General features: G+C 48.3%; 1 protein-coding gene across 3 annotated transcripts in view; it reads right to left on the minus strand.

Moving 5' to 3' along the window:
• LOC120943198 (rho GDP-dissociation inhibitor 1-like) overlaps nt 1–26417 on the minus strand; it is an 88252-nt gene that overhangs the window by 13582 nt on the left and 48253 nt on the right. For all 3 annotated transcript variants that reach the window (XM_040356369.1, XM_040356368.1, XM_040356367.1), the window contains exon 2: nt 14489–14665. In XM_040356369.1, the coding sequence (XP_040212303.1) occupies nt 14489–14660 (172 nt within the window). In that variant the 5' untranslated portion in view covers nt 14661–14665. The remainder of the gene's footprint in view (nt 1–14488; nt 14666–26417) is intronic.

Raw genomic sequence — 26417 nt, forward strand, 5'->3', positions numbered from 1 at the left:
ACGAGTTTTTAGGCGAGGCCGCGGACTAGGCCAAAGACTCGGTGTCAGCGCCGGTCCTGGGGAGCTGCGGGCAGGAGTTTTTAGGCGGGGCCGCGGACTAGGCCGAAGCCTCGGTGTCAGCGCCGATCCTGGGGAGCTGCGGGCAGGAGTTTTTTTTGGACGAGGCCGCGGACTAGGCCGAAGCCTCGGTGTCAGCGCCGGTCCTGGGGAGCTGCGGCCAGGAGTTTTTTTTGGACGAGGCCGCGGACTAGGCCGAAGCCTCGGTGTCAGCGCCGGTCCTGGGGAGCTGCGGCCAGGAGTTTTTTTTGGACGAGGCCGCGGACTAGGCCGAAGCCTCGGTGTCAGCGCCGGTCCTGGGGAGCTGCGGCCAGGAGTTTTTTTTTGGACGAGGCCGCGGACTAGGCCGAAGCCTCGGTGTCAGCGCCGGTCCTGGGGAGCTGCGGCCAGGAGTTTTTAGGCGAGGACGCGGACTAGGCCGAAGCCTTAATGTCAGCGCCGGTCCTGGGGAGCTGCCGCCAGGAGTTTTTAGGCGAGGCCGCGGACTAGGATAAAGCCTCTGTGTCAGTGCCAGTCCTGGGGAGCTGCGGGCAGGAGTTTTTAGACAAGGCCGTGGACTAGGCCGAAAGCCTCGGTCTCAGCGCCGTTCCTGGGGAGCTGCGGCCAGGACCGGCGCGGTGTCAGCGCCGGTCCTAGCGAAAAAAAAAATAAAAAGTGACGCAGTGCTGAATCGCAAAAAGTGCTCTGGTCTTTGACCAGCAAAATGGTCCGGGGCTTAAGTGTTTAAATAAAAAAACATATTGAAATCAACCAAGATTATTTAGTTTTTTTTTTTTTGGGCAGTGGTGACAAGATGGTATTTTGCCTGAACTTCTAACCAACAACACACGGTAGAAAACACAAAACCTTGCCTGATGCCAGGTACTGGTTCTGTGTCCCAGGGCTGCCCATTGTCTAGAGACAGATTCCACTTTATAAGCATCTGACGAAGGATCTGATCTATTATTCATTAACCGAGGGCTCATCGGGGAGAAGAAGAAGAATTAGGGACGACTCTGGGAAGATGAAACAGCTGCCGTACCATCGCTCTGATATCCTCGCTGTCAAACTACACAATTAATGATTCGCACTTGAGGCTGATGAGAAGAGACACATTACTCACTACAATGGGTTATAGAAGAAGATTATACTTCCAGTACTTTATGTATGAGAATAAACACGTACACCACCAGCCTAATACCACTTTCACTACACTTGTGAAGACCTCGAAGGGCAACTCAATTTAAATGCAAATACTCTGAAGCCTTCTACACTATAGGTAGAGGAAGGGAACGACGATTGGTAATGCAGTTCTTTAGACTTCGCTCCACCAGTTCTATAAAATACCCGTGAATTGCCTTATTATTTATATTCGGTATTTTACAGAGCTGACGTAATTGGATGTGTGAAGCACATCTCTATCTTACAAAGAAGCTTCCTACCGATGTTGTACAAAATAATCAACATGGAAGGAAACCAATTCTTTCCCACATTTTTTAAAAGAACACCATCGTCCCACGCAGATAATGTCCTAGGATGAAGAGATGCAGGGCAAGAGCGCCGGTATCATGCGTGGGTGTTCGTTTGCTCAGAGACGTGCGCAGGTGCAATGGCGTCCAATTCCAAATGCCCTATTTAACCACTTGAGAGCCACGGTATAGCCAAATGACGGCCACAGCGCGGATCTGCTTTGCCGGGGGGGCCGTCAATAGACGTCCTCCCCTTTGCACGCTCCACGCGCGCCCCCTGCAGTGCGCGCACGTGCTGTGATCACCAAGTCACGGAGACTCGGGTGATGACAGATCCTAGTAAGGGGCCGATCAGCTGGTTACATGATGTAAACAAAAGCTTGGGAATCTTTTTTTTTTCCTCACGCCAACATTGTGAGGAGAAAAAAAAAAGCTGATCACCAGGTTATGTGCAAGAGACATTGGTCCTGTGGAGGAAGAGGAAATTCTGCCTCATCTGTGCCCAGCATTAACGCCTGCCGGTGCCCACCAGTGCCACCTATCAATGCCCACCAGTGGTGCCAATCAGGGCCTCATCAGTTCCACCTAGCAGTGCTGCCTATCAGTGTAACCTACCAGTGTCGATCAGTGCCCATTATTGCCACCTATCCAATGCTGTATCCTGGCCTAGGCCAACAAGGCCCAGGCCTAGGGCAGCACTTTGCAGGGGGGGGCAGCACGGACAGTGTCGCCGCCGGCTTGTGCTCCACTGTTAGGCAAATTAGTTTAGCGCCCCCATAAATCGCCCGCACTGCTTCCAAAATTTGGGCGGTTGGCATTCTGCAACTGTGGGGGGGGCGTTGCTTTAATTTTTTAACCATCCCTGTCCCATTGCAGAGATTTCCATTCACTTCCTGTCCCATAGCCAAACAGGAAGTGAGAGGAAATCTATGCAAATTAAGGGAATCCATTGCCCCCCTCCCCCCAGGCCATCAGAACTAGTGTCCCCACTTGAAAATTTCAGGGTGGGTCTTAAAGCGCAAAAGGTGTGGCCTTGACAGGAAGGGGTTGGTCATATTTAAATTAGGGGGTGCACAAGTTAGTCAGGCCTAGGGCAGCACAAAACCTAAATACACCCCTGCACCTATCAATACCCTTCAGTGCCTACTGTGACCATCAATGCAGCCCATCGGTTACCACCAATGCAGCCCATCGGCGACCACCAATGCAGCCTCATCGGCGTACATCAATGAAGGAGAAAAATTACCTGTTTGCAAAATTTTATAACAAAATATAAAAAAAAAGTTTTTTTTTTTTTTCATTTGGTCTTAACAAAAAAATAAAAGCCACAGAGGTGATCAAATACCACCAAAAGAAAGCTCTATTTGTGGGGGAAAAAATGGGTACAGTGCTGTATGACCGCGCAATTGTCATTCAAAGTGCATCAGCGCTTAAAGCTGAAAATTGCTCTTGGCAGGAGGGGGGTTGAAGTGCCCAGTAAGGAAGTGGTTAAGGGAGGAAGCAAAGACAGTAGGATTACTTCTGATCCACCGTGTTTGACCCCGGCTTGGCTCTCAACTATTCTGCTGTCTCCACCATGTATGACCTTGGTTTTGGCACCTAAACAGGTTACCTCTTCTCTTACAGACCCTTTGTGTAGGACCTCGGCCTGGATCTTGATCACGCCACTCTGGTTTCTCCCCATCAGTCTAATCTTCAACCATCTTCACCCACTAGGAGTGTCATGACATCACCTATGACTGAATATGACCTTCTCCACCATGCCCTGTATTCCCTCTGACTTCCATGTCCGTCTTCTGCCGCTCCCCGCTGGCTTTGTCGTCTTTACAGAGCCGACATCAGAAGAGCAGCACAGCGATGCACGGAGGGCAGGGGGCTGCCCCAGTTAACTGATTGGTTGCTAGAACCGCCCTGTAAACCAAAGTATGGGCCCTAAGCCCTTCTGGTAGGTGTGGGACCCATGGTGTTCCACCATGAGTGGTGGAACACCATGGGTCCCACATACCTTAAAGGGTCACTAAAGGCAAACTTTTTTTTTTTAAATAACAAACATGTTATACTTACCTCCACTGTGCAGCTCGTTTTGCACAGAGTGTCCCCTAACCCGGTCTTCTGGGGTCCCTCGGCGGCTGTCTCGGCTCCTCCCCGCAAAAGCTTTCCACCTTCATGCGAGCACACTCGCATGGTGGAAAGCTTTTGCGAGCGCGCACCCGTGATACAGCGGCGGGCATAGCCGCCGACTGTATCACTCGGCCCCGCACCCCGGCGCGCAGCGTCATCTGCTGTGATTGACAGCAGCACCAGCCAATGGCTGCGCTGCTATCAATCCGTCCAGCCTAGCCAATCAACGGCCAAGCTGGGAACCAAAGAGGATCACGTGGACGCGCGCAGGACTTTCGAGGGGTCAGGTAAGTAAAACGGGGGTTCGGGGGGCGGTACCGTCGGATGTTTTTTCACCTTAATGCATAGGATGCATTAAGGTGAAAAAACATTTACCTTTACAACCCCTTTAAGTGGGGCAACCCCTATGCTCAAAATAAGAGGATCTGGTTTACCATCTGGATCCACTGTCGGGTAGATGGAGGAGCAGATTGATTCCATTTAATCGCTATGGCCTTGCGAGCCAAGAAGTGTGTTTCGCTCAACTAAATTTTTGTGAATTTTGGCCATTGTTCCTCATCCAGGACTACCCAGCAAACCTATCTGTGGAGTACATGGTACTGGAACAGATATAATTTGGGATAATATTGCAATTACCCTTTTCCAATAGCCAGCAGTAACGGGACACAACCACATGATCTGATTAAAATCAGCCCTTTGATGGGCGCACCTAGAGCAGTGATGGCAAACCTTGGCACCCCAGATGTTTTGGAACTACATTTCCCATGATGCTCATGCACCCTGCAGTGTAGTTGAGCATCATGGGAAATGTAGTTCCAAAACATCTGGGGTGCCAAGGTTCACCATCACTGACCTAGAGCATCCAGGTGTAGGAATGCGGTGCACAACGTGCGGCCTTACCAGTAACAGATATGACCGATGCAGCATATACAGCCAAATCCATTATTTACGGCCGATCAAACAGTTGGGCCCCTTTCACACGGACGGATAGAATGGTGCTTTTAGCTGCGGATTTTCCATTTTTCTACCGCAGCTAAAAAGCACACAATGTTTTCCTATGGCCCCATTCACACACATCGTTTACGTGCGATTTCGTTACATGCGGTTTGGTGCGAATAGAAAAAATAGAATTGAATGCGTCCAGGTGCGATGTAGCGCAGCTATATGCACATAACCGCAGGTAATCGCAGTCTTTTTTGTCAACTGCGGATAGAAGCGTTGAAAAAAAAAAAAAAAAAAGCAGGAAGCACATCATAATCCAAAAAAATAAAAGGGGTTGCTATGGAAATTAATACCGCAGCTAAACGCGGCCGCAATTAAAACGCACGTAAACGCAATGTGCAAATGCAGCTAATCGCAGTGCCTGGAGCCTTGAATTTCACAAAACATTGGTAGTGCTTTTTACTTCGGCAAAACAGCCGTCCGTCTGAAAGGGGCCTTAGATGGAAAGAGCGCGCCTCCTCCCAGTCTTCCTCCGACAAATCAGGCATGGAGTATCTGCCACTTATCTTTGGCTTCCAGAGGGGAACTAATGACCGATTTATGTGTGGGGAGTAAACATTTGGGTAAACATTTGGGATTAAAGGGCCAGATTCACAGTGGAGATACGACGGCGTATCTACTGATACGCCGACGTATCTGTTTCTATCTATGCGACTGATTCATAGAATCAGTTACGCATAGCCAAAAGATCCGACAGGTGTAATTGTTTTACACTGTCGGATCTTAGGATGCAATACCGTGGCCGCCGCTGGGGGGAGTTCACGTCGTAAACCAGCGTCGGGTATGCAAATTAGGAGTTACGGCGATTCACGACGGATTTTCGCGTTCGCTACGTCGCCGCTAGTCTAGTTTCCCGTCGCAAAGTTAGTTGTCGTTTTAGGTGCCCTAACTTTAGTCAGCAAGTGTATTGCTGTCTAAAGTATGGCCGTCGTTCCCGCGTCGAAATTTAAAAATCAACGTCGTTTGCGTAAGCCGTCCGGGAATACGGAATTACACTACGCACGTCGCAGTTCGAAAAAATGACGTCACGGCGCGCAATGCACGACGGGAGTTCGTAAACGGAGCATGCGCAGTAGGTCCGGCGCGGGAGCGCGCCAAATTTAAATGGCACACACCCATTTAAATTGGCCCGCCTTGCGCCGGAGCCCGCGGGCGTAGGTTTTCATCGCAAGTGCTTGGTGAATCAGGCACTTGCGATGAAAAATTGCGGCGGTGTAACGTATCTACGATACGTTACGCCGCCGCTCTCCTATGTGAATCTGGCCCAAAGGCCTTAGGACCCCCGAGACCTCAATACACCTATCATAGGGAAGTCGGAGAACCGGGGAGCAGCAAGACCAAAATTGGGCTTGTATGGCGTGACGAAGCGGCCAGTACCGGTAGAAGACTGCCTGAGGGAGGTCATATTTTCTTTGCAAGTCAGCAAAAGAGGTCAGCACATCCCCCCCAGTATAAAATGTCATCTAAGAGAGTTAAGTCCCTATGCTCCTAAAAAGCTCTGTCAGCAAATTTCAACATACGAGGAAACACGGGGTTATGCCACAGAGGTAAAGCTACGTTTATGTTATCAAATCCAACAAGGCGTTTTAGCCTCTTTCCAGACCAACCGTGCCAAGGTCAAAATTGGTAGGCAAACTTTTGGCATTCAATTTAGAGGCATTATTAAAGTGGTTGTAAACCCTAAGGCCCGGATTCTCAAAGGACTTACGACGGCGCAGCGCCATGTACACCGTCGTAAGTCCGAATCCGACCCGTCGTATCTATGCGCCTGATTCTTAGAATCAGTTACACATAGATATCCATTAGATCAGACAGGCGTAAGTCTCTTACGCCGTCGGATCTTAACTGCATTTTTTTTTTGACCGCTAGGTGGCGCTTCCGTCTAATTCCGCGTTGAGTATGCAAATTAGCTAGATACGCGAATTCCCGAACGTACGCGCGGCCGATGTAGTAAAGTTACGACGTTTACGTTGGGCTTTTCCCGGCGTATAGTTGCCCCCTGCTATATGAGGCATAAGTGCGGCGCATCAATGTTAAGTATGGCCATCGTTCCCGCGTCGAAATTTGAAAAAGTTACGTCGTTTGCGCAAGTCGTCCGTGAATGGGGCTGGACGTCACGTTCATGTCGAAACCAATGACGTCCTTGCGGCGTACTTTGGAGCAATGCACACTGGGATATTCCACGGACGGCGCATGCGCCGTTCCGCAAAAACGTCAATCACGTCGGGTCACAGTAGTTTTACATAAAACAGGCCCCCCTGATCCAAATTTAAATTAGGCGGGCTTACGCCGGCCGATTTACGTTACGCCGCCGCAACTTACGGAGCAAGTGCTTTGAGAATACAGCACTTGCCCGTCTAAGTTGCGGCGGAATAACGTAAATCGGATATGTTACGCCCCCGCAGAGATACGCCGCTGGACGTGAATCTGGGCCTTACAATCCACTTTTTACTACAGGTAAGCCTATAATTAGACTTAGGCCTCGTACACACGATAGGTTAACCAGAGGATGGTCTGATGGACCGTTTTCATCGAAACCGATCGTGTGTGGGCCTCATAGGTTGTTTAACCATCGGTTAAAAAAAAGCCAACTTGCTTTAAATTTAACCGATGGATTCCTAACCGATAGGTCAAAAACGATCGTTAGTAGGCACGACCATCGGTTAAAAATCCACGCATGCTCAGAATCAAGTCGACGCATGCTTGGAAGCATTGAACTTGCAGTGCCACCTAGTGGTTAACCCCTTCACTACCAGTGTCATTTTTACAGCAATCAGTGCATTTTTATAGCACTGATCGCTGTAAAAATTACAACGGTCCCAAAACGGTGTCAAAACGGTGTCAAAAGTAGCCGCCATAATGTCACCGTCACGACAAAAATCGCTGATCGCCGCCATAACTAGTAAAAAAACAAATTATTAATAGAAATGCTGTAAAACAGTCCCCTATTTTGTAGAAGCTATAACTTTTGCACAAACCAAATAAACGCTTGTTGCGATTTTTTTTGTAGAAGAATACGTATCGGACTAAACTGTGGAAAAGAAAAAGTTTTTAAATACATTTTTGGGGGATAGTTATAGGAAAAAGTAAAAAATATTGAATTTTTTTCAATTGTCGCTCTTATTTTTGTTTAAAGCGCAAAAAATAAAAAATTTAATCGCAGAGGTGTTTAAATACCATCAAAAGAAAGCTATTTGTGGGGAAAAAAGGACGCCAATTTTGTTTGGGAGCCATGTCGCACGACCGCGCAATTGTCAGTTAAAGCCAAGCAGTGCCGAATCGCAAAAAGTGCCCCCGGTCTTTATGCACCAAAATGGTCCAGGGCTTAAGCGGTTAAACCGAGTTTTTTTAGTTTGGATTTTATTTTTATTTTTTAAAATCATGTGTTTGCCAATCCTGGTAAAAAAACACTGGCCCGGATTCAGAAAGAATTGCGCTCTATTTGCGGAGGCGCAGGGCAACGATTTTGCCCTGCGCCCCCGCAAATATTTTGCGCTGCCCTCGATTCACGGAGCTGTAGCTCCGTAAATTGCGAGGGCGCGCCGGCAAAACTGCCCGGCGTAAGCGCGCGCAATGTAAATGATCCCCCGGGGGGCGGGAATCATTTAAATTAGGCGCGCTCCCGCGCCGAGCGTAGAGCGCATGCTCCGTCTGGAAACTTTCCAGACGTGCATTGCGGCAAATGACGTCGCAAGGACGTCATTTGCTTCAAAGTGAACGTGAATGGCGTCCAGCGCCATTCACGATTCACTTACGCAAACGACGTAAAATTCGAACGTCGCGACGCGGGAACGCCGGGTATAGTTTAGCACTGCCTGCCCCTGCAATTAGAAGGGGCAGCCTTACACTAAACACGCCGTACGGAAACGACGTAACTTGCGTACGCAGGGGGCGCGCAACATTGTGAATCGGCGTAAGTATGCAATTTGCATACTATACGCTGACCACAATGGGAGCGCCCCCTAGCGGTCATCGCAAGAATGCAGCCTAAAATCTGCGTGGCATAAGAGCCTTATGCCACGCAGATTTTAGGCTGCAGTCGGCGTAACGAGTTCTCTGAATCAGGAGAACTCGTTACGCCGGCGCAAGTCAGCAATTGCGCTGCGTAACTATGGTTGCTTACTGAATCTGGGCCACTATTTTTTTTATTTTTTTCTGGAAAAGTATTTTTTTTTGTTTTAATATCACTGGAGTGATCCTTTAAACAATCCCAGCATATTGTCTGTACAAGCATTAGCTGTTCTCTCTCAGGCCCGATCCACTCTCCCTATCTCCATCCCTGGAGACGCGGCGCGCTTAGCTCACATAACCCTGACACACCAACTCAGCCTATTACCGGCAGACAACGTTAACGGGTAATTCGATCAGGAAATGGAGTTCCTAATGGCTTTTTGCAAGCTAGGATCATAATTTAATTTATCAGACGCGGGCCGGGCTCCATCAATCATTCCCTATTCAGCGGCGACCGCGGACTAGCAGCCATTTTCAATAACCGCCTTCGGTTCTGGGCCTACGCCTCAGCGCCGCCGGCTTCCATCCCATCGCTTCTCCGAGGTCTAAATGTTAATACGTCGATTATTGATACGTCTGACATACGCTTAAAATGCCAGACAGCCAACATTTGTCACAGAATACCATTTTATAAAACTAAACTGACGCGGCTGACCGGATACCGCGGGAAAAGCCATTCATTGCCGTGACATTTGGACAGGATTATTACACTGGAGCCACTTCCTTTCTTCACTGAAAACAACTTCCCCCTAAAATGAACAATCTCACAGAAAATCGGGAAGTTTTTTGTTCCTCTTTAAAAAAAAAAAAAAAATCTCCCCCACTGTAATATCCGCATCTCCCCCCCCCCCCCCACTGTAATATACACATCTCCCCCACCCCGCCATAATATTCACACCCCCCCCACCGTAATATCCACATTTTCCCCCACCCCACTGTAATATCCACATTTCCCCCCCCCCCCTAATATCCACATCTCCCCCCCCCCACTGTAATGTCCACACCCCCCCCACCGTAATATCCACATTTTCCCCCACCCCACTGTAATATCCACATTTCCCCCCCCCCCCCCCTAATATCCACATCTCCCCCCCCCACTGTAATGTCCACATCTCCTCTTCCACACCCCCCTTGTAATATCCACATCTCCTCCCCCCCCCCCACTGTAATATCCACATCTCCCCTCCCCCACTGTAATATCCACATCTCCTCCCCCACTGTAATATCCACATCTCCCCTCCCCCACTGTAATATCCACATCTCTCCCCCACTGTAATATCCACATCTCCCCCCCACTGTAATATCCACATCTCCTCCCCCACTGAAGTGGCGTCACTAGGGTTGGTGTCACCGAAAGCAAAAAAAAAAAAAATGGTGTCACCCCCCCCAACCAACTATAGCCCCCCCCCCCCCCTCAGTACAGACCCCCCTCCATCAGTACAACCCCCCCAGTAGTAAAGACAGTAACCCCCCTCAGTGCAGACACCCCCCCCCCCCAGTAGTACAGACAGTAACCCCCCCCCCCCCAGTAGTAAAGACCCCAGTAGTAAATCAGCCCCGGACCATTTTGCTGGCCATAAACCAGAGCACTTTTTGCGATTCGGCACTGCGTCGCTTTAACTGACAATTGCGCGGTCGTGTGACGTGGCTCCCAAACAAAATTGACGTCCTTTTTTTCCCACAAATAGAGCTTTCTTTTGGTGGTATTTGATCACCTCTGCGGTTTTTATTTTTTGCGCTATAAACAAAAATAGAGCGACGATCTTGGAAAAAGAAATAAAAAAGGCAATATTTTTTACCTTGTGCTATAATAAATATCCCCAAAAAATATATATAAACATTTTAATTTTTTCCTTAATTTAGGCCGATACGTATTCTACATATTTTTGGTTAAAAAAGTTTATTGATCGGTTTGCGCCAAAGTTAAAGCGTTTACAAAATAGGGGATAGTTTTATGGCATTTTTATAAAAAAATTTTTTACTAGTAATGGCGACAATCAGTGATTTTTAGACTGACATTATGGCGGACACATCTGACACTTTTGGCGCTATTTTGCGACCATTCACATTTATACAGCGATTAGTGCTATAAAAATGCACCGATTACTGTGTAAATGTGACTGGCAGTGAAGCGGTTAAACACTAGGGGGGCTAGGAAGGGGTTAAGTGTGTCCTAGGGAGTGATTCCAACGGTTAGGGGGTGTGGCTACGAGTGACACGTCACTGATCGCTGCTCCCGATGAGAGGGAGCAGATGAACAGTGACATGTCACTAGGAAGAACGGGGAGATGTTGTGCTTACACTGACATCTCGGCGTTCTTCAGCTTCGAGACCCGATCGCTAGACACAGGCGGACATCGAATCCGCGGGTCCCGCGGGCACGATTGGAGCTCACGGCAGGTTTGCACGCCGCGGCAAGTACATGTACGCCCATTTGCCTGTCCGTGGCATTCTGCTGACGTAAATGTTTGCGCGGCGGTCGGCAAGCGGATAATGTATGGCTTGCTTCACGGACTGCTAAAAAGAGAATGGGCTAGATTCATAAAGAATTTACGTCGGTGTATCTATTGATACGCCGCGTAAATTCAAAGCTGCGCCGGCGTATCTTCTTTCTGTATTCAGAAAGCAAGATACGCCGAAATTAGGCTAAGATCCGACTGGCGTAAGTCTCTTAGCTGCATATTTACGCTGGCCGCTAGGTGGCGCTTTCGTCGATTTCAGCGTAGAATATGCAAATGAGCTGGATACGCCGATTCAGAAACGTACGTGCGCCCGGTGGATTTTTTTACGTCGTTTGCGTAAGGCTTTTTCCGGCGTAACGTTGCTCCTGCTATATGAGGCATAGCCAATGTTAGGTATGGACGTCGGGACAGCGTCGAATTTTGCGCCGTTTGCGGAAGTCGTTCGCGAATAGGGCTTTGTGTAAGTTACGTTCACGTCGATAGCATTGACAATTTGCGGCGTAATTTGGAGCATGCGCACTAGGATACTTTCACGGACGGCGCATGCGCCGTTCGTGAGAAGCGTCATTTACGTGGGGTCATGTTTTATTTACATAAAACACGCCCACCTCTTGACAATTTGAATTCGGCGCGAACTGGATACGCCGATTCAGAAACGTACGTGCGCCCGGCGAATTTTTTTACGTCGTTTGCGTAAGGCTTTTTCCGGCGTAATGTTGCTCTTGCTATATGAGGCATAGCCAATGTTAAGTATGGACGTCGGGACAGCGTCGAATTTTGCGCAAGTCGTTCGCGAATAGGGCTTTGCGTATGTTACGTTCACGTCGATAGCATTGACAATTTGCGGCGTAATTTGGAGCATGCGCACTGGGATACTTTCACGGACGGCGCATGCGCCGTTCGTGAGAAACGTCATTTACGTAGGGTCATGTTTTATTTACATAAAACACACCCACCTCTTGACAATTTGAATTCGGCGCGAACTGGATACGCCGATTCAGAAACGTACGTGCGCCCGGCGAATTTTTTTACGTAGTTTGCGTAAGGCTTTTTCCGGCGTAACGTTGCTCCTCTATATGAGGCATAGCCAATGTTAAGTATGGACGTCGGGACAGCGTCAAATTTTGCATCATTTGCGTAAGTCGTTCGCGAATAGGGCTTTGCGTAAGTTACGTTCACGTCGATAGCATTGACAATTTGCGGCGTAATTTGGAGCATGCGCACTGGGATACTTTCACGGACGCGCATGCTTTCACGTCATTTACGTGGGGTCATGTTTTATTTACATAAAACACGCCCACCTCTTGACAATTTGAATTCAGCGCGCTTACGCCGGCAGGATTTACGCTACGCCGCCGCAACTTACGGAGCAAGTGCTTTGTGAATACTGCACTTGCCTCTCTAAATTGCGGCGGCGTAGCGTAAATAACATACGCTACGCCCGCACAAACTTACGGCGGGCTACCTGAATCTAGCCCAATGTGCGTCATTCTACTTGTTTTTCCATCTAGAACCAGCCTTGGAACTGGGTGGGAATCATCAAATAGGAGTTCAGTCGTCCACAGCCCAATGTACCCCCCCCCCAGCACCGTCTGGACAAACCCTGGGGGGGTTCCATGGAATCCTGGCTGAGAATGGCCGTTCTACGGCCAAACGAATCGGTCCTCCTCTGCAGAGAAGTTCAAACAAGGCTTTCAGAGACAAATTGCTTCTGTCACAACCTCCTAAATGCATCTCGTCGGGAGGAGACTGATGGATTCTTAAGTGTCGGCGCTTCTCAGGGCTGACCGCGGTCCCAGAGAGACTTCGCAGTGAACTTTACTCCACGACCCATTTATCTGATTCACACCATCTCTGTTCTATTAAAACGTCTCCCCAGGATCCCTCTGGAAAGATCTGCGGCTAAATGTCCCCGTTTGCCTCGCGTGATCAATCATCTGTACAGCCACATCTGTGCCGCAGCGCGCCACCCACAAATGCGCTATCAACACATGTTACGGCTCACCTGCCGGCACGGAGCACAGATGGCGCGGCGCACATGGATTCGGCTGAGGGGTTTTTAAATGCGGGTTTATATCTTACAGTTAGAAGACCTTCTCTGTAAATAAGAACTTGCTTATAGTTCCAAACATTCCAAATCAGTTTAGATCTCCAAGGGTCACCATATACGTTACAACCATGACACAAAATCATCTTTTGATTTACCAGATAATTGCAATACCGTGTTTCCCCTAAAATAAGCCTGGGTCTTATATTAATTTTGGCAACAAAGGACACAGTAGGGCTTATTTTCGGGGTAGGTCTTACCATGTAATGTGCTTCTTCTCTCCCCCTCCCTGCCGGTCAGGAATCCCCAGTTAAAATGCTTGTAAAATCCTCTAATCCACTCTTTTACGGTATTATATAATGTACAATGTGTGTTTCTGTAATATAATTGTGCCAAATACCTTCGTTATATCGCCGCTCTGCGATTCTGTGACCCGCCGGAGCGCTCTTCCCCGCAATTATATTACAGAAACACACACATTGTACATTATATAATACAGTAATAGAGAGGATTATACAAGCCTTTTACACTAGGGCTTATTTTCGGGGTAGGGCTTATATTGCAGCCCTCCTGGAATATAATGCTAGGTCTTATTTTCGGGAAAACACGGTAGAAGGACCTACCTCATCAAATCAAAGTGATGAGGAGATTACACCACTTGAGCCCCCATCACGACCCGGCCATTTGTTGGATACTTTAACCACTTCCAGACAGCCCACAGTCGTTATACGTCGGTACTTTGGCGTTAAATACCGGGGTCTCCACAACGGGTTCCCCGCAAGATCACTTTTAAAAATGGCAGCGGGAGAGGTGCTCGCCCTCCCAGTAGTCTCCACCGCTTACCGGAGTGGTCGGTAGCGGCAGAGAAAATCCGATGTCCCCTGAGAGGTAGGAAGTCGAGGGAGGGAATGATGGCCCCAACTGGACTCAATGTTGAATGACGGAAGCGATGTCAAAATGTCACTTCCGCCCAACACCCATAAAAGGGAAAAATAATCTATTGAAAAACAAAATTTTTTATAAATGCAATAAAAAAAAAAAAAAAAAAAAAAATGTAAATGTAAGATCGGAGGTCTTTTTGACCCCAGATCTCACATTAAAGAGGTCCTGTCATGCTTTTTTTCCTATTACAAGGGATGATGGAAGTGGTCTATGCAGGTAGCAATATCACTTGGCGAATACAGATGGATAAAGTTATGGTATAAAAAGAAACTAAACCTTTACTTTTTCTGTTCGTTATAGGAATTGCCTTGGAAGATGGCGCTTAGGGTCCCTGTAATGGTTTTGTTCTGGTTCCCCAAAGCACATCCTTACAACTCTGACCAGCAGGACGGACTTACCCACTGCAGTTGGCAATTTTCCAAGCAAAGCCTGTTTGTATTTCATCAAGCTTTCATCATCTTTGTCCAATTCCTGGAGCTCTTGTACGGATTTCTTCTCAGGCGCCTTATAATTCAGGTCAACCTCATCCTCAGAATCATCAACACTCTTGATTTCACTTTTGTCCGCCATTTTGTCTGCAATGGAAGAAAATACATTATGGCTTAGAAAAGTTGATTCTCAACGTTAAAAAAAATAAAAAAAAAAAAATAATAGTGTATGTACCCCCTTTATTCGCACCCACATTTACCAAGCAGATCAAACAATCCTAAATTTTTTTAAATATGCTGGGGGCGATTATTGCACCGACACCCACGCTGGGGGTTATTAATTCACTCACTGACACCTACGCTGGGGGTTAACGTACTCCAACTTCTTCAGTGTGCATTGTGATATGACGCAGGACCAAACTTTTTGGGTGTTGCAAAGTGCAAAAAAGGGCTGCTACTGTGCAGCCTTCTGGAAGCGTCGGGGGCCCCACTTGAGGCCCTCTATAATTTTCAAGTTGACCACCGCTACTCCATGCAGTGCAGACTGGGGAGGTCAATGACATTAATGATCTTTTTCGCCATGTGTAGGGGGTAGTTCTTCCCTATGACCACAAGTGTAAGGAGCGTTCTTCCCACGGACCATCACACTGAATGCATCATCATGAGTTGTAGAAATAGTGATTTTTAGCAAGGGTTACCTGAGACACGAACAATATTTAACTATTTAACTTGTGCTCGCCCGCCCGCCCTATTGTAGAATGAATGTCTGGCGGGACCGCTCTTGTTCTGGGAGGATGTCAAATGACGTCCTCCCATTCTCACCACGCGGCAAGTGGTGAAAGTAAAGAAAAAAAAGGACTCCTCTCTTTGGGCCCCAAGGAGGCAGCCTCCCCAATCCTCTGCTGTTGGGTTGTTAGTTCCTCTGTTCCCTACAAATTGCTACCATTCCATACTTAACCCAACCCCCCCCCCCCCCAACCATTCATGACCAAACAGAAGCGAGAACTTGGGTTACAAGGACATGACCAAATCATACAGACCGACACAAACTTCCAATAGCTAGTGTGGTTCAAGAAAAGGAACTCAAAAATTGGACCTCTTTCTTAAGGTCTACTCTCCTGCCTTGGCTAGGATGACCCAGTGCATGCGCAGAAAAGCCTCAGGTCTCTTCCAGTACTATGGCAGATCCATCCTGGCAAGTGTGATGTAGATATCCCAGGAGGCAATTCATGAGATTTCATGCATGGGCAAAAACAATATGTGGGCTCCCGCCTTATTACTGGCAAGGATCCGAGCTAGTTCTGCACATGTCCAGAAAACCTACAGCATGTGGAAACACACGCACGGACGCTACAGGCACAGACGCTACAGGCACAGACGCTACAGGCACAGACGCTACAGGCACAGACGCTACAGGCACAGACGCTACAGGCACAGACGCTACAGGCACAGACGCTACAGGCACAGACGCTACAGGCACAGACGCTACAGGCACAGACGCTACAGGCACAGACGCTACAGGCACAGACGCTACAGGCACAGACGCTACAGGCACAGACGCTACAGGCACAGACGCTACAGGCACAGACGCTACAGGCACAGACGCTACAGGCACAGACCCTACAAGCACAGACCCTACAAGCACAGACCCTACAAGCACAGACCCTACAAGCACAGACCCTACAAGCACAGACCCTACAAGCACAGACCCTGGAGGCAATTCATGAGATTTCATGCATGGGCAAAAATAATATGTGGGCACCCCGCCTTATTACTGGCAAGGATCCGAGCTAGTTCTGCACATGTCCAAAAAACCTACAGCATGTGGAAACACACGGCCGGACCCTACAAGCACAGACCCTACCACAAGCACAGACCCTACCACAAGCACAGACCCTACCACAAGCACAGACCCTAACACAAGCACAGACCCTAACACAAGCACAGACCCTAACACAAGCACAGACCCTAACACAAGCACAGACCCTAACACAAGCACAGACCCTAACACAAGCACAGACCCAGGAGGCAATTCATGAGATTTAATGCATGGGCAAAAACAATATGTGGGCTCCCGCCTTATTACTGGCAAGGATCCGAGCTAGTTCTGCACATGTCCAGAAAACCTACAGCATGTGGAAACACACGGCTGGACTCTACAAGCGCAGACCCTACAACCACATTTTTTTAGCCCAATTATCACATGGACTAACTGACGAAATACGATGGCCATAAACTTGAGCTTTTAAGCTTGATGACGTCAGGACTTTAGACTGCTGGAACACAGGAGAGAAGACACTTCAGGGACCAGTCTAGCAGGATGGAGGAGGAGTGGGTAAATAATTTTTTTTTCTGTGTCCCCTATACCTAAACGAGCAATTAACCTTGCAAAGTGGGCGCAGCCCCGCTACAAGGACGAATTTCATAGTTTACCATAGGTGGGCTTTAAGTATGGTCCACGAGCAGGACCATGGATGCAGATTTTTCTTCAGACCAGAAATGCTGCGACTTTTTTAAGCCTCATACACACGATCGGATTTTCCGTCAGACAAAAGCATAGGACTTTTGTCCAAAGGGCGTTGGCCGTGAACGTGTTCTGCACACAGACGGCAAAACGTTCTCAGCCAACAAATACAAAATCACGTGTTTTTTCAGCTCTTAGTCGCCAACCTTTTGGGCAACTTCTGCGAATGTTGCGCTATGGTTAGCATTGCCTTCTGAACATGAGTGTTTGCGCTTTGACATTTTTCTCCGACGGACTCGTCTACACACGCGATCGGATAATCCGACAACACAGATTTGCTGGCGGACAATTTTAAAGCATGCTACCCAACATTTGTTGTCGGAAAATCCGACAACAATTGTCCGATGGAGCATACAAACGGTTGGATTTTCCACACATTTGTTGTCGGAAAATCCGATGGTGTATGCGAGGCTTTAGACAGGCTAGGGATTGCCAACACAGCAACAAAAAGGCGATAACAGCGTATGCGCTCTGCATATCAAAACCTCGGGTCAACATTAAAAATGCATCAAGTATTTTCCTGGTTAAATCGCAATCTAAAGATCACATACCACATCCTTAACCTTGATGTTGTCTCCAGCACAGGCTCATTACATGCAGAGAGTGGGGGAAGCCCATGATCTAACTGATTAATATGACCGGAGAAGAAGAGCTTCAGTATAATCCCCGCAACATTACAGCGCACAGAGGGGAGCCATCGCCAATCAAGAGAAGATCTCCATAATGGGACAGGCGTGGACTCCGCTTACTCAGCTCTACGCTCGCTCAGGAGAGTTTGTAACAATCACGGCCAGTAATTCATCCCGCCACTTCCATTGTGTCAAAGATCATATGGAGCGTGAAATTTTGGAAAATGTTGAAGGAGAACTCTAGGCACTACTTCATTTTGGGTTATACCAATGGTAAATGCAAAAGCTTCAAGACCCCTTCAAATATGGCTCTTGATATGTAGGCACCATGGCCTGGATTCACAAAGCACTTACGCCGACGTATCTCGAGATACGCCGCGTAAGTGTAACTATGCGCCGTCGTATCTGTGCGCCGTGCCCACAATCTGAGATACGCCTGAAAATAGGCTTCCTACGACTGACATAACTTGCCTACGCCGTCGTATCGTGGGCGCATATTTACGCCGGGCGCATTTGCCGCTCCCATAGATTTTCTATGCACATATGCAAATGAGGGAGATACGCCGATTCACAAACGTAGTTGCGCCCGGCGCATCATATACACGGTTTGCGTAAGTCGTACGTCCGGCGTAAAGTTATTCTTCATATAGGAGGCGCAACCCATGCAAAAGGTATGGACCAGGGAACACAGCCGTCGTATTTTACGTCGTTTACGTAGTACGTGAATATGACTAGGCATAGGTTACGTTCACGTCGTAGACAGTGATCCGACGTATCTTAGGCAGTTGTCTCGACGTGATTCTGAGCATGCGCACTGGGATGCGGCCACGGGACGGCGCATGCGCCGTTCATTTTAAGTACTTCTATGACGCTTGGCCCATCATTTGCATGGGGTCACGCCTCATTAGCATGGCTCACGCCCACTTCCACCTACGCTGGCTTACGCCGAGGAAACTCAGCGTATTTTTAACAGCGAGTGGAAGCAAGTGCTTTGTGAATCCAGTGCTTGCCTCTGTGCGCTGCGCCGGCGTAGCGTAAAAGAGATACGCTACGGTGGCATAAATATGCACCAATGTCTGTGAATCCGGGCCCATATCTGCTAAGGCTTAAAGGGGTTGTAAAGGTTTGTTTCTTATTTTCTAAATAGGTTCCTTTAGGCTAGTGCATTGTTGGTTCACTCACCTTTACCTTTGATTTCCCTTCTAAATGTTTTTTTTCCCTTTGTCTGAATTTCTCACTTCCTGTTCCTCCTCAGTAAGCTTGCCCCCATTATCCGAGCCGTTCTGGCTGGGGGTTAGTCGATCCCCTCCCTTAGGACTACATCCCTGCGGGGAGACAAAGTGTCTCCCCGCAGGGATGTAGTCTCAAAGAAGGGGGCGAGCACGCTGACTAACCCCCAGCCAGAACAGCTTGGATGATGGGGGCAAGCTTACTGAGGAGGAACAGGAAGTGAAAAATTCAGACAGAGAAATTTTTTTTTTAGAAGGGAAATGGAAGGAAAAGGTAAGTGAACCAACAATGCACTAGCCTAAAGGAACCTATTTAGAAAATAAGAAACAAACCTTTACAACCACACAAAACCACACAAAGCCACAATCAATCTATAGATGAGGGGTGGCCAGGGGGTGGTGGTTGAGCAGACTATGGAGGTTCTGTATCTCTGAACGCAAGCCCAGGGACACAAAGCAACCGGGCAAGCAGTTGATTCATTCCACAACCATTTACTCATAAGGGGTTTATAGTCCAAATAAAAAGATCATTCTTTTATGCAAATATCTCCTTAACCGTGTAGGTTAAAGCGGAGCTCCACCGTAAAATATTAAAAGCCAGCCGCTACAAATACTGCAGCTGCTGACTTTTAATAAATGGACGACACTTGCCTGTCCTGGAGTCCAGCGACGTCGGCAGCCGAAGGCGAGCAAATCGATTGTCTCTCGGCTGCCCCCACCATCATCAGCGGTGAGGGAACCAGGAAGTGAAGCGTTGCGGTTTCACTGCCTGGTTCCCTACTGCGCATACGCGAGCAGCGCTGCGCGTCTTTCACTGGTCCCCGCTGTGTTTCCCAGCACACAACGGGGGGGTCAAGGGAACTGACGCTCTGCCCGCAGTCTACCCACAGACTGTGTGCCCGGAAGTGGGTCTTAGACAGGTATCTGCACCCCCCCCCGAAAGGAAGGGGGGGGGGTGTTTCGATGAGCGGAAGTTCCACTTTAGGGTAGAGCTCTGCATTAACAAGATATTTATTGCACCTACAGGTACCGTATTTTCCGGCGTATAAGACGACCCCCTAATTTTCCAGCCAAAATGTTGGTTTTGGGATATACTCGCCGTGTAAGACTACCCCCTTCCTACTAGTCATGCCTCGCCTCACGGTGCCACCATTACATGCCAGACTGTGCCCCATTACATGCCAGACTGTGCCCCATTACATGCCAGACTGTGCCCTATTACATGCCAGACTGTGCCCCAGTACATGCCAGACTGTGCCCCAGTACATGCCAGACTGTGCCCCAGTACATGCCAGACTGTGCCCTTACCTTATCCCAAGAAATGCAGAATCGCGGCCATACGATTTTTCAAAAGCTGCACCTTCTACGTCTTCTGTTCCGTGATAGGCGGAAACACTCAGCTTCCCAGGAGGCACTGTGTTCAGTGTTCGCCTATCACGGAGGCCCTCTCGTCCGAGGACGAGAGGGCCTCCGTGATAGGCGGACACTAAACACAGGACGAGAGGGCCTCCGTGATAGGCGGACACTGAACACAGGGCGAGAGGGCCTCCGTGATAGGCGGACACTGAACACAGTGCCTCCTGGGAAGCTGAGTGTTTCCGCCTATCACGGAACAGAAGACGTAGGCTTTTGAAAAATCGTACGGCCGCGATTCTGGGATAAGGTAAGGTTAGGTTACCAGCGTATAAGACGACCCCCGAATTTTAAGAAGATTTTAAGGGGTTAGAAAGTCGTCTTATACGCCGGAAAATACGGTAAGCCTTAAAGCGGATGAAAAAATGAAAAGCCAGCAGCTACAAATACTGCAGCTGCTGACTTTTAATATTAGGACACTTACCTGTCCTGGAGTCCAGCGCCGTCCGCAGCAGAGGGCTAGCGATCGCTCGTCACTCTGCTGCCCCCCCCGCCATCCTTGGTGAGGGAACCAGGAAGTGAAGCGCTCAGGCTTCACTGCCCGGTTCCCTACGGCGCATGCGCGAGTCGCGCTACGCCTGCCGATTGGCTCCCGCTGTGCTCTGGGAGCCGAGTGTTTCCAGAACACAACGGGGGGACGGGAGGTGACGTCATGCCCGCAAGTCTGCGTGGCCGGAAGTGGGTGCAAATACCTGTCTTTAGGACCTGAATAAAGCACCAGTCGCAATAAACTAAAAAACGAGCCAAACCGATAGGAATAACTCTGCGCACAATTAGTGGATTATTGTGAGAAGCCGCCAAGTAAAGATTTGTCGGTCTATTACAAAGCATTGTGTGCGGCTGGCAAACACCCGAGCGATCGCACTACAAGCGCATTCAGTCCTTTCCTCTTTTTTCTTTTACAAGAATTCAAAAGATAAGCGAGCGAGCCGGGCAGATGACTGGCTCTGAAGAGCGGAGAGATAAGGCGCACCTCACAGGAAGCCATGAAAACCCGCAAAGCCACAGCAGACACGCTGAATAAATGCATGGAAATGAGATTAGAGGGATGTGCGGCTTGTAGAACAGGATAAATAAGGAGAGAAGTACACCTTTCCTGCCGAGCCGTCATAAAGCCCAAAAAAATGTTAGACCCGCGCCGTCTTCAAGGGCGCCAAATCGTTTTATCTCCCGACATCCACTTCTGCTTTCAGTGCTGAGCCGCCAAGATGAATTACAAAAAGTGCAACGCAAGAGAATTCACAGATCTGCAACCTTAGTACACACGTGCGGTTTTTCCGTCGGATAAAAATCCTACGGTTTTCCCCCCCCGACAGAATTCCTCTCAGACTGCCTTGCATACACACACTCAGATAAAGGTCCCCAAATCCCTCCTTTACACTTCAAAAGTATTCAGATCGGCAAAAATGGAGATTCTGAATACTGTATAATTTTTTTTTTATTTGGTGCCAATGGCAGCTAAGTAAACCGGACGTGACGTTGTGACGTTGCTTCCGTGTTTACATTCAACAGACTGGCAGGAAGCTGCTGGCACTTCGTGGATCGGGTCTCCCGGTGGGATGGTAAGAGTGGCGGAGGGGTAACAACCGAGTGGCTTTTTGCTCCAAATCCTAGGAAACACCATGGTGTCACCGCTTGAGAACATTTACAGGAAGTTGCTCCAAATCCTAGGAAACACCATGGTGTCACCGCTTGAGAACATTTACAGGAAGTTGCTCCAAATCCTAGGAAACACCATGGTGTCACCGCTTGAGAACATTTACAGGAAGTTGCTCCAAATCCTAGGAAACACCATGGTGTCACCGCTTGAGAACATTTACAGGAAGTTGTAGAAGATCAGCAGCAGTGAGATGCAGCAAATGATGGGAAAAAGGTGAAAACAGCAATTGTCTATGATACACATTACTTCTATCAATCAGTTAGCATTTCCAGCCACTTTAATCTACAGGAGTGAGAACACTGCCCCCATTCACCAGCACAGAATAGGGTAACAACAGTACGCAGTGTGTAGGTTCTGCATATCACAATACTCCTATTACACCGAAGCCGGTGTGCTCATAATATAGCCATCACACAAGCAATACTCACCCAAGAAGCCCTCGGGTCTAGCCTTTCAAGCTGCGCGCTGCTTTGGCGCTGGGTAAATAGGCACTAGACGTTGTGAAGATGCTTGAGGGTGCCTTTGTTACGCCTGACCGATTTTTCAGAAAAAAGCCGCGGCCTCGCCTAAAAACTTAGGACCGGCGCTCCGCGGACTAGGCCGAAAACATCCTGCCCGCAGCTCGCCGCGATACTGGGAAAAGGCCGCGAGCGGCATCCCGCCGGATGCCGCTGCGATCGCCAGGATCGCTGCGAGCAGGATGTTTTTAGGCGAGGCTGCGGCTTTGGCCTAGTCCGCGGAGCGCCGGTCCTATGGAACAAAAAAAAAAAAGATAACACAGTGGCTGCCGCGCTGTTCTCTTACCGGCGTCAGCAGGGATGGAGTAGTAATTCCAAAATGAGAGTGACGGGCAGTACGAGGACCGGGCCATGTTCACCATCCCAGCCAAGACCCCACTCGCCAGGATGCCATTTCTGGTCGCCCTGGCGAACGGGATTTGTCGAGCCCTGAATTAAAAGACAAGTCCAACTGGCTGCCAGCCAGGACATTAGAGGCCAACACCAACCTATAGCCAAATCGCAGCACAGGAATAAAGGCCAAGTCCAACCAGCACCCAACAGTAGCATTCGAGGACAAGACCAAACCTGTAGCCGATTAGTACACTGAAAAATATAGTGACAAGTCCAACCGGCAGATACACAGAGAAAAAAAAGGCCAACACCGACCTATAGCCAATCACAGCACTGGAATAAAGTCCAACCAGCAGCCAACTAGAGCATTGGAACCATTAAAGGCCAACACCAACCTATAGCCAATGACAGCACTGGAATAATTAAAGGCCAATTTCAACCAGCAGCCAACTAGAGCTTTAGAACCATTGGAGGACAAGACCAACCCTGTTGCCAATCACTGCATTAAAAAAAAAAAAAAAAGGCCAGGTCCAACCGGCAGCCAACCAAAGCAACAGAACCATTTGAGGACAAGACTAACCTGTTGCCAATTGCAGCACCGGAATAATTAAAAGGTCAAGTTCAACTGGCAGCCAACCAAAGCATTAGAACCATTAAGGATAAGACCAACCTGTAGCCATTCATAGCATTAAAATCTTGGTTGTAAAAGGTTTTAGAATGTATTTTTTTTTTTTTTTTTTTAACAACAAACATGCCATACTTGCCTCCACTGTGCAGCTCGTTTTGCAGAGTGGCCCTGGTCCTCATCCTTTGGGGGTCCCTCGGCAGCTGTTTCGGCTCCTCCCCGCTTCTGATAACCCCCTCTGGGAAGCTCTCTCCCAAGGGGGTTACCTTGCGGGTTGCGCTTCCGAGTCCTGTATTCGGCGTCCATAGCCACAGACTACAGGACTCAGTGCCCCCCACGTCATTGGAGTTGATTGACACTAGCGCAAGCTAATGGCTGCGCTGCTATCAATCGATCCAATGAAGAGCCGACAAGACAGAGCAAAGGAAGAGCAGTTTTCACGAAGCAGGACTTCCAGGGCTCAGGTAAGTAATTGGGGGGCCAGTGATTGCAAGTTGTTTTTTCAAGGTAAAAAAACATGAACCGTTACAACCCCTTTAAAGGCCAACACCAACCTATAGCCGATCGCAGCTCTGGAATAATTAAAGGCCAGTTCCAACCAGCAGCCAACTAGAGCATTAGAAGCATTCGAGGACAAGACCAACCTATAGCCAATCACTGCATTAAAAACAGATTAAAGGCCAGGTCCAACCAGCAGCCAACCAACGCAACAGAACCATTTGAGGATAAGACTAACCTGTTGCCAATCGCAGCACCAGAATAATTGAAGGTCAAGTTCAACTGGCAGCCAACCAATGCATCAGAACCGATTAAGGATAAGACCAACCTGTAGCCATTTAGAGCATTACAATATTAAGGAGAATAGACAACCCTGTGTCCTGAGCATTCTAATTTTCACAGGACTTGACCAGCCTGTAGCCAAGTAGAGCCATTATAGGACTTGACCTACCCGTAGCCCATCAGACCATTACAAAATTCTTGGGAATGGAATGCACTAACCTAGAGCCACCAGACCCTTCTCAAGAATGTAATGTACCAACTTATAGCCACCAGACCCTTCTCAAGAATGGACTGTACCAACCTATGGCCATCAGACCCTTCTCGAAAATGGACTGTACCAACCTATAGCCATCAGACCCTTCTCGAAAATGGACTGTACCAACCTATAGCCATCAGACCCTTCTCAAGAATGGAATGTACCAACCTATAGCCATCAGACCCTTCTCAAGAATGGAATGTACCAACTTATAGCCATCAGACCCTTCTCAAGAATGGAATGTACCGACCTATAGCCATCAGACCCTTCTCAAGAATGGAATGTACCGACCTATAGCCATCAGACCCTTCTCGAAAATGGACTGTACCAACCTATAGCCATCAGACCCTTCTCAAGAATGGAATGTACTAGGGTTGTCCCGATACCACTTTTTTAAGATAGAGTACAAGTACCGATACTTTTCCCAAGTACTCGCCTCTACGGATTACCAATACATTTTTTAAATGTCATGTGACAGTTTCTCAAAGCACAATACAGATTAGGTGGCACTGATATGCAGCACTGATAGATAGCTGGCTGGCACATGACACGGACGACTGGCTGGCACTGGCAGATGGAACTGACGACTGGCTGGCACTGGCAGATGGCACCGAAGACTGGTGGGTGACATTTATGGGCAATGATGGCCAGGCACTAAAATGCCATTAGGGAAGGCTGCCTGCAACGCCCATGCTGGTACTCCTTGCACTCGGCCACATAAAAGCAGCAGCGGCCATCTTGCAACACCCAAACTATATAGGCTGGGTGTAACAAGATGTCCGCTGCTGGCATAATGTGGCCGAGTGCAGGGTGTACCAAGATGGGCATCTCTGACGTCAACACGGAGCTTCACTTCCGCGACCATATGCGACGGCTCCGGTCACCCTGAACGCTGCACTCCCTGCCAGCATAACGCACCTCCCTCAGCTCCGCCGGCTGACTCCGCTCACAGGTATCGGCTAAGGCATCGGGAGCATTTGTGCAAGTACTCGTGCAAATGCTCGGTATCGGGACAACCCTAGAATGTACCAACCTATAGCCATCAGACCGTCTTCAAGAATGGAATGTACCAACTTATAGCCATCAGACCCTTCTCAAGAATGGAATGTACCAACCTATAGCCATCAGGCCCGCTTCAAGAATGGAATGTACCGACCTATAGCCATCAGGCCCGCTTCAAGAATGGAATGTACCAACCTATAGCCATCAGGCCCTTCTCAAGAATGGAATGTACCAACCTATAGCCATCAGGCCCTTCTCAAGAATGGACTGTACCAACCTATAGCCATCAGGCCCTTCTCAAGAATGGAATGTACCAACCTATAGCCATCAGACCCTCTTCAAGAATGGAATGTACCAACCTATAGCTATAAAACCATCAGAACCATCTCAAGAATGGAATGTACAAACTTTTGGCCATTCAGAGGTTGCCAGAATTTGGTCATCCTGTAGACAGAGCGGTAGGCCATCCTGTGGCCAGATAGGAGGCAAGGCTTACTTTAAGGACTAGGCTTTCAGAATCCTCATGTATTCAAGAATCCGAAGACTTTACATCAATCAATACAGTAAGGAAATATTGACCTGTTGCTAATAAGCCGATTACAGCAATTTAAAATTTGCATGTTGCTTCGTGCAATTGCTTTTTTATTTTTGCCTTTTTTTCTATTATTATTATTCAAGTTGAACACGTGTGTGATGATATAATAACTAAAATGAACATGCAATGAGAAATGGAGATGGCAAATGAATGCACTACCAGTTGCTGACGGTGCTTTCTCCAAGTCACCTTAGCAAGGGGTCATTTTACACACATTATATCCCATAGAACCACATAAAGAAAAACAAAATTATAAAGATGTATATGCCTTTTGCAATAAATTTTATACAGAAGCAAGAACCTAGAAAAAACGCTCGATGTCAAGTCACCAAGGA

The sequence above is a fragment of the Rana temporaria genome, chromosome 6, assembly GCF_905171775.1.
Source record: "Rana temporaria chromosome 6, aRanTem1.1, whole genome shotgun sequence".
Taxonomy (NCBI): Eukaryota; Metazoa; Chordata; class Amphibia; order Anura; family Ranidae; genus Rana; species Rana temporaria.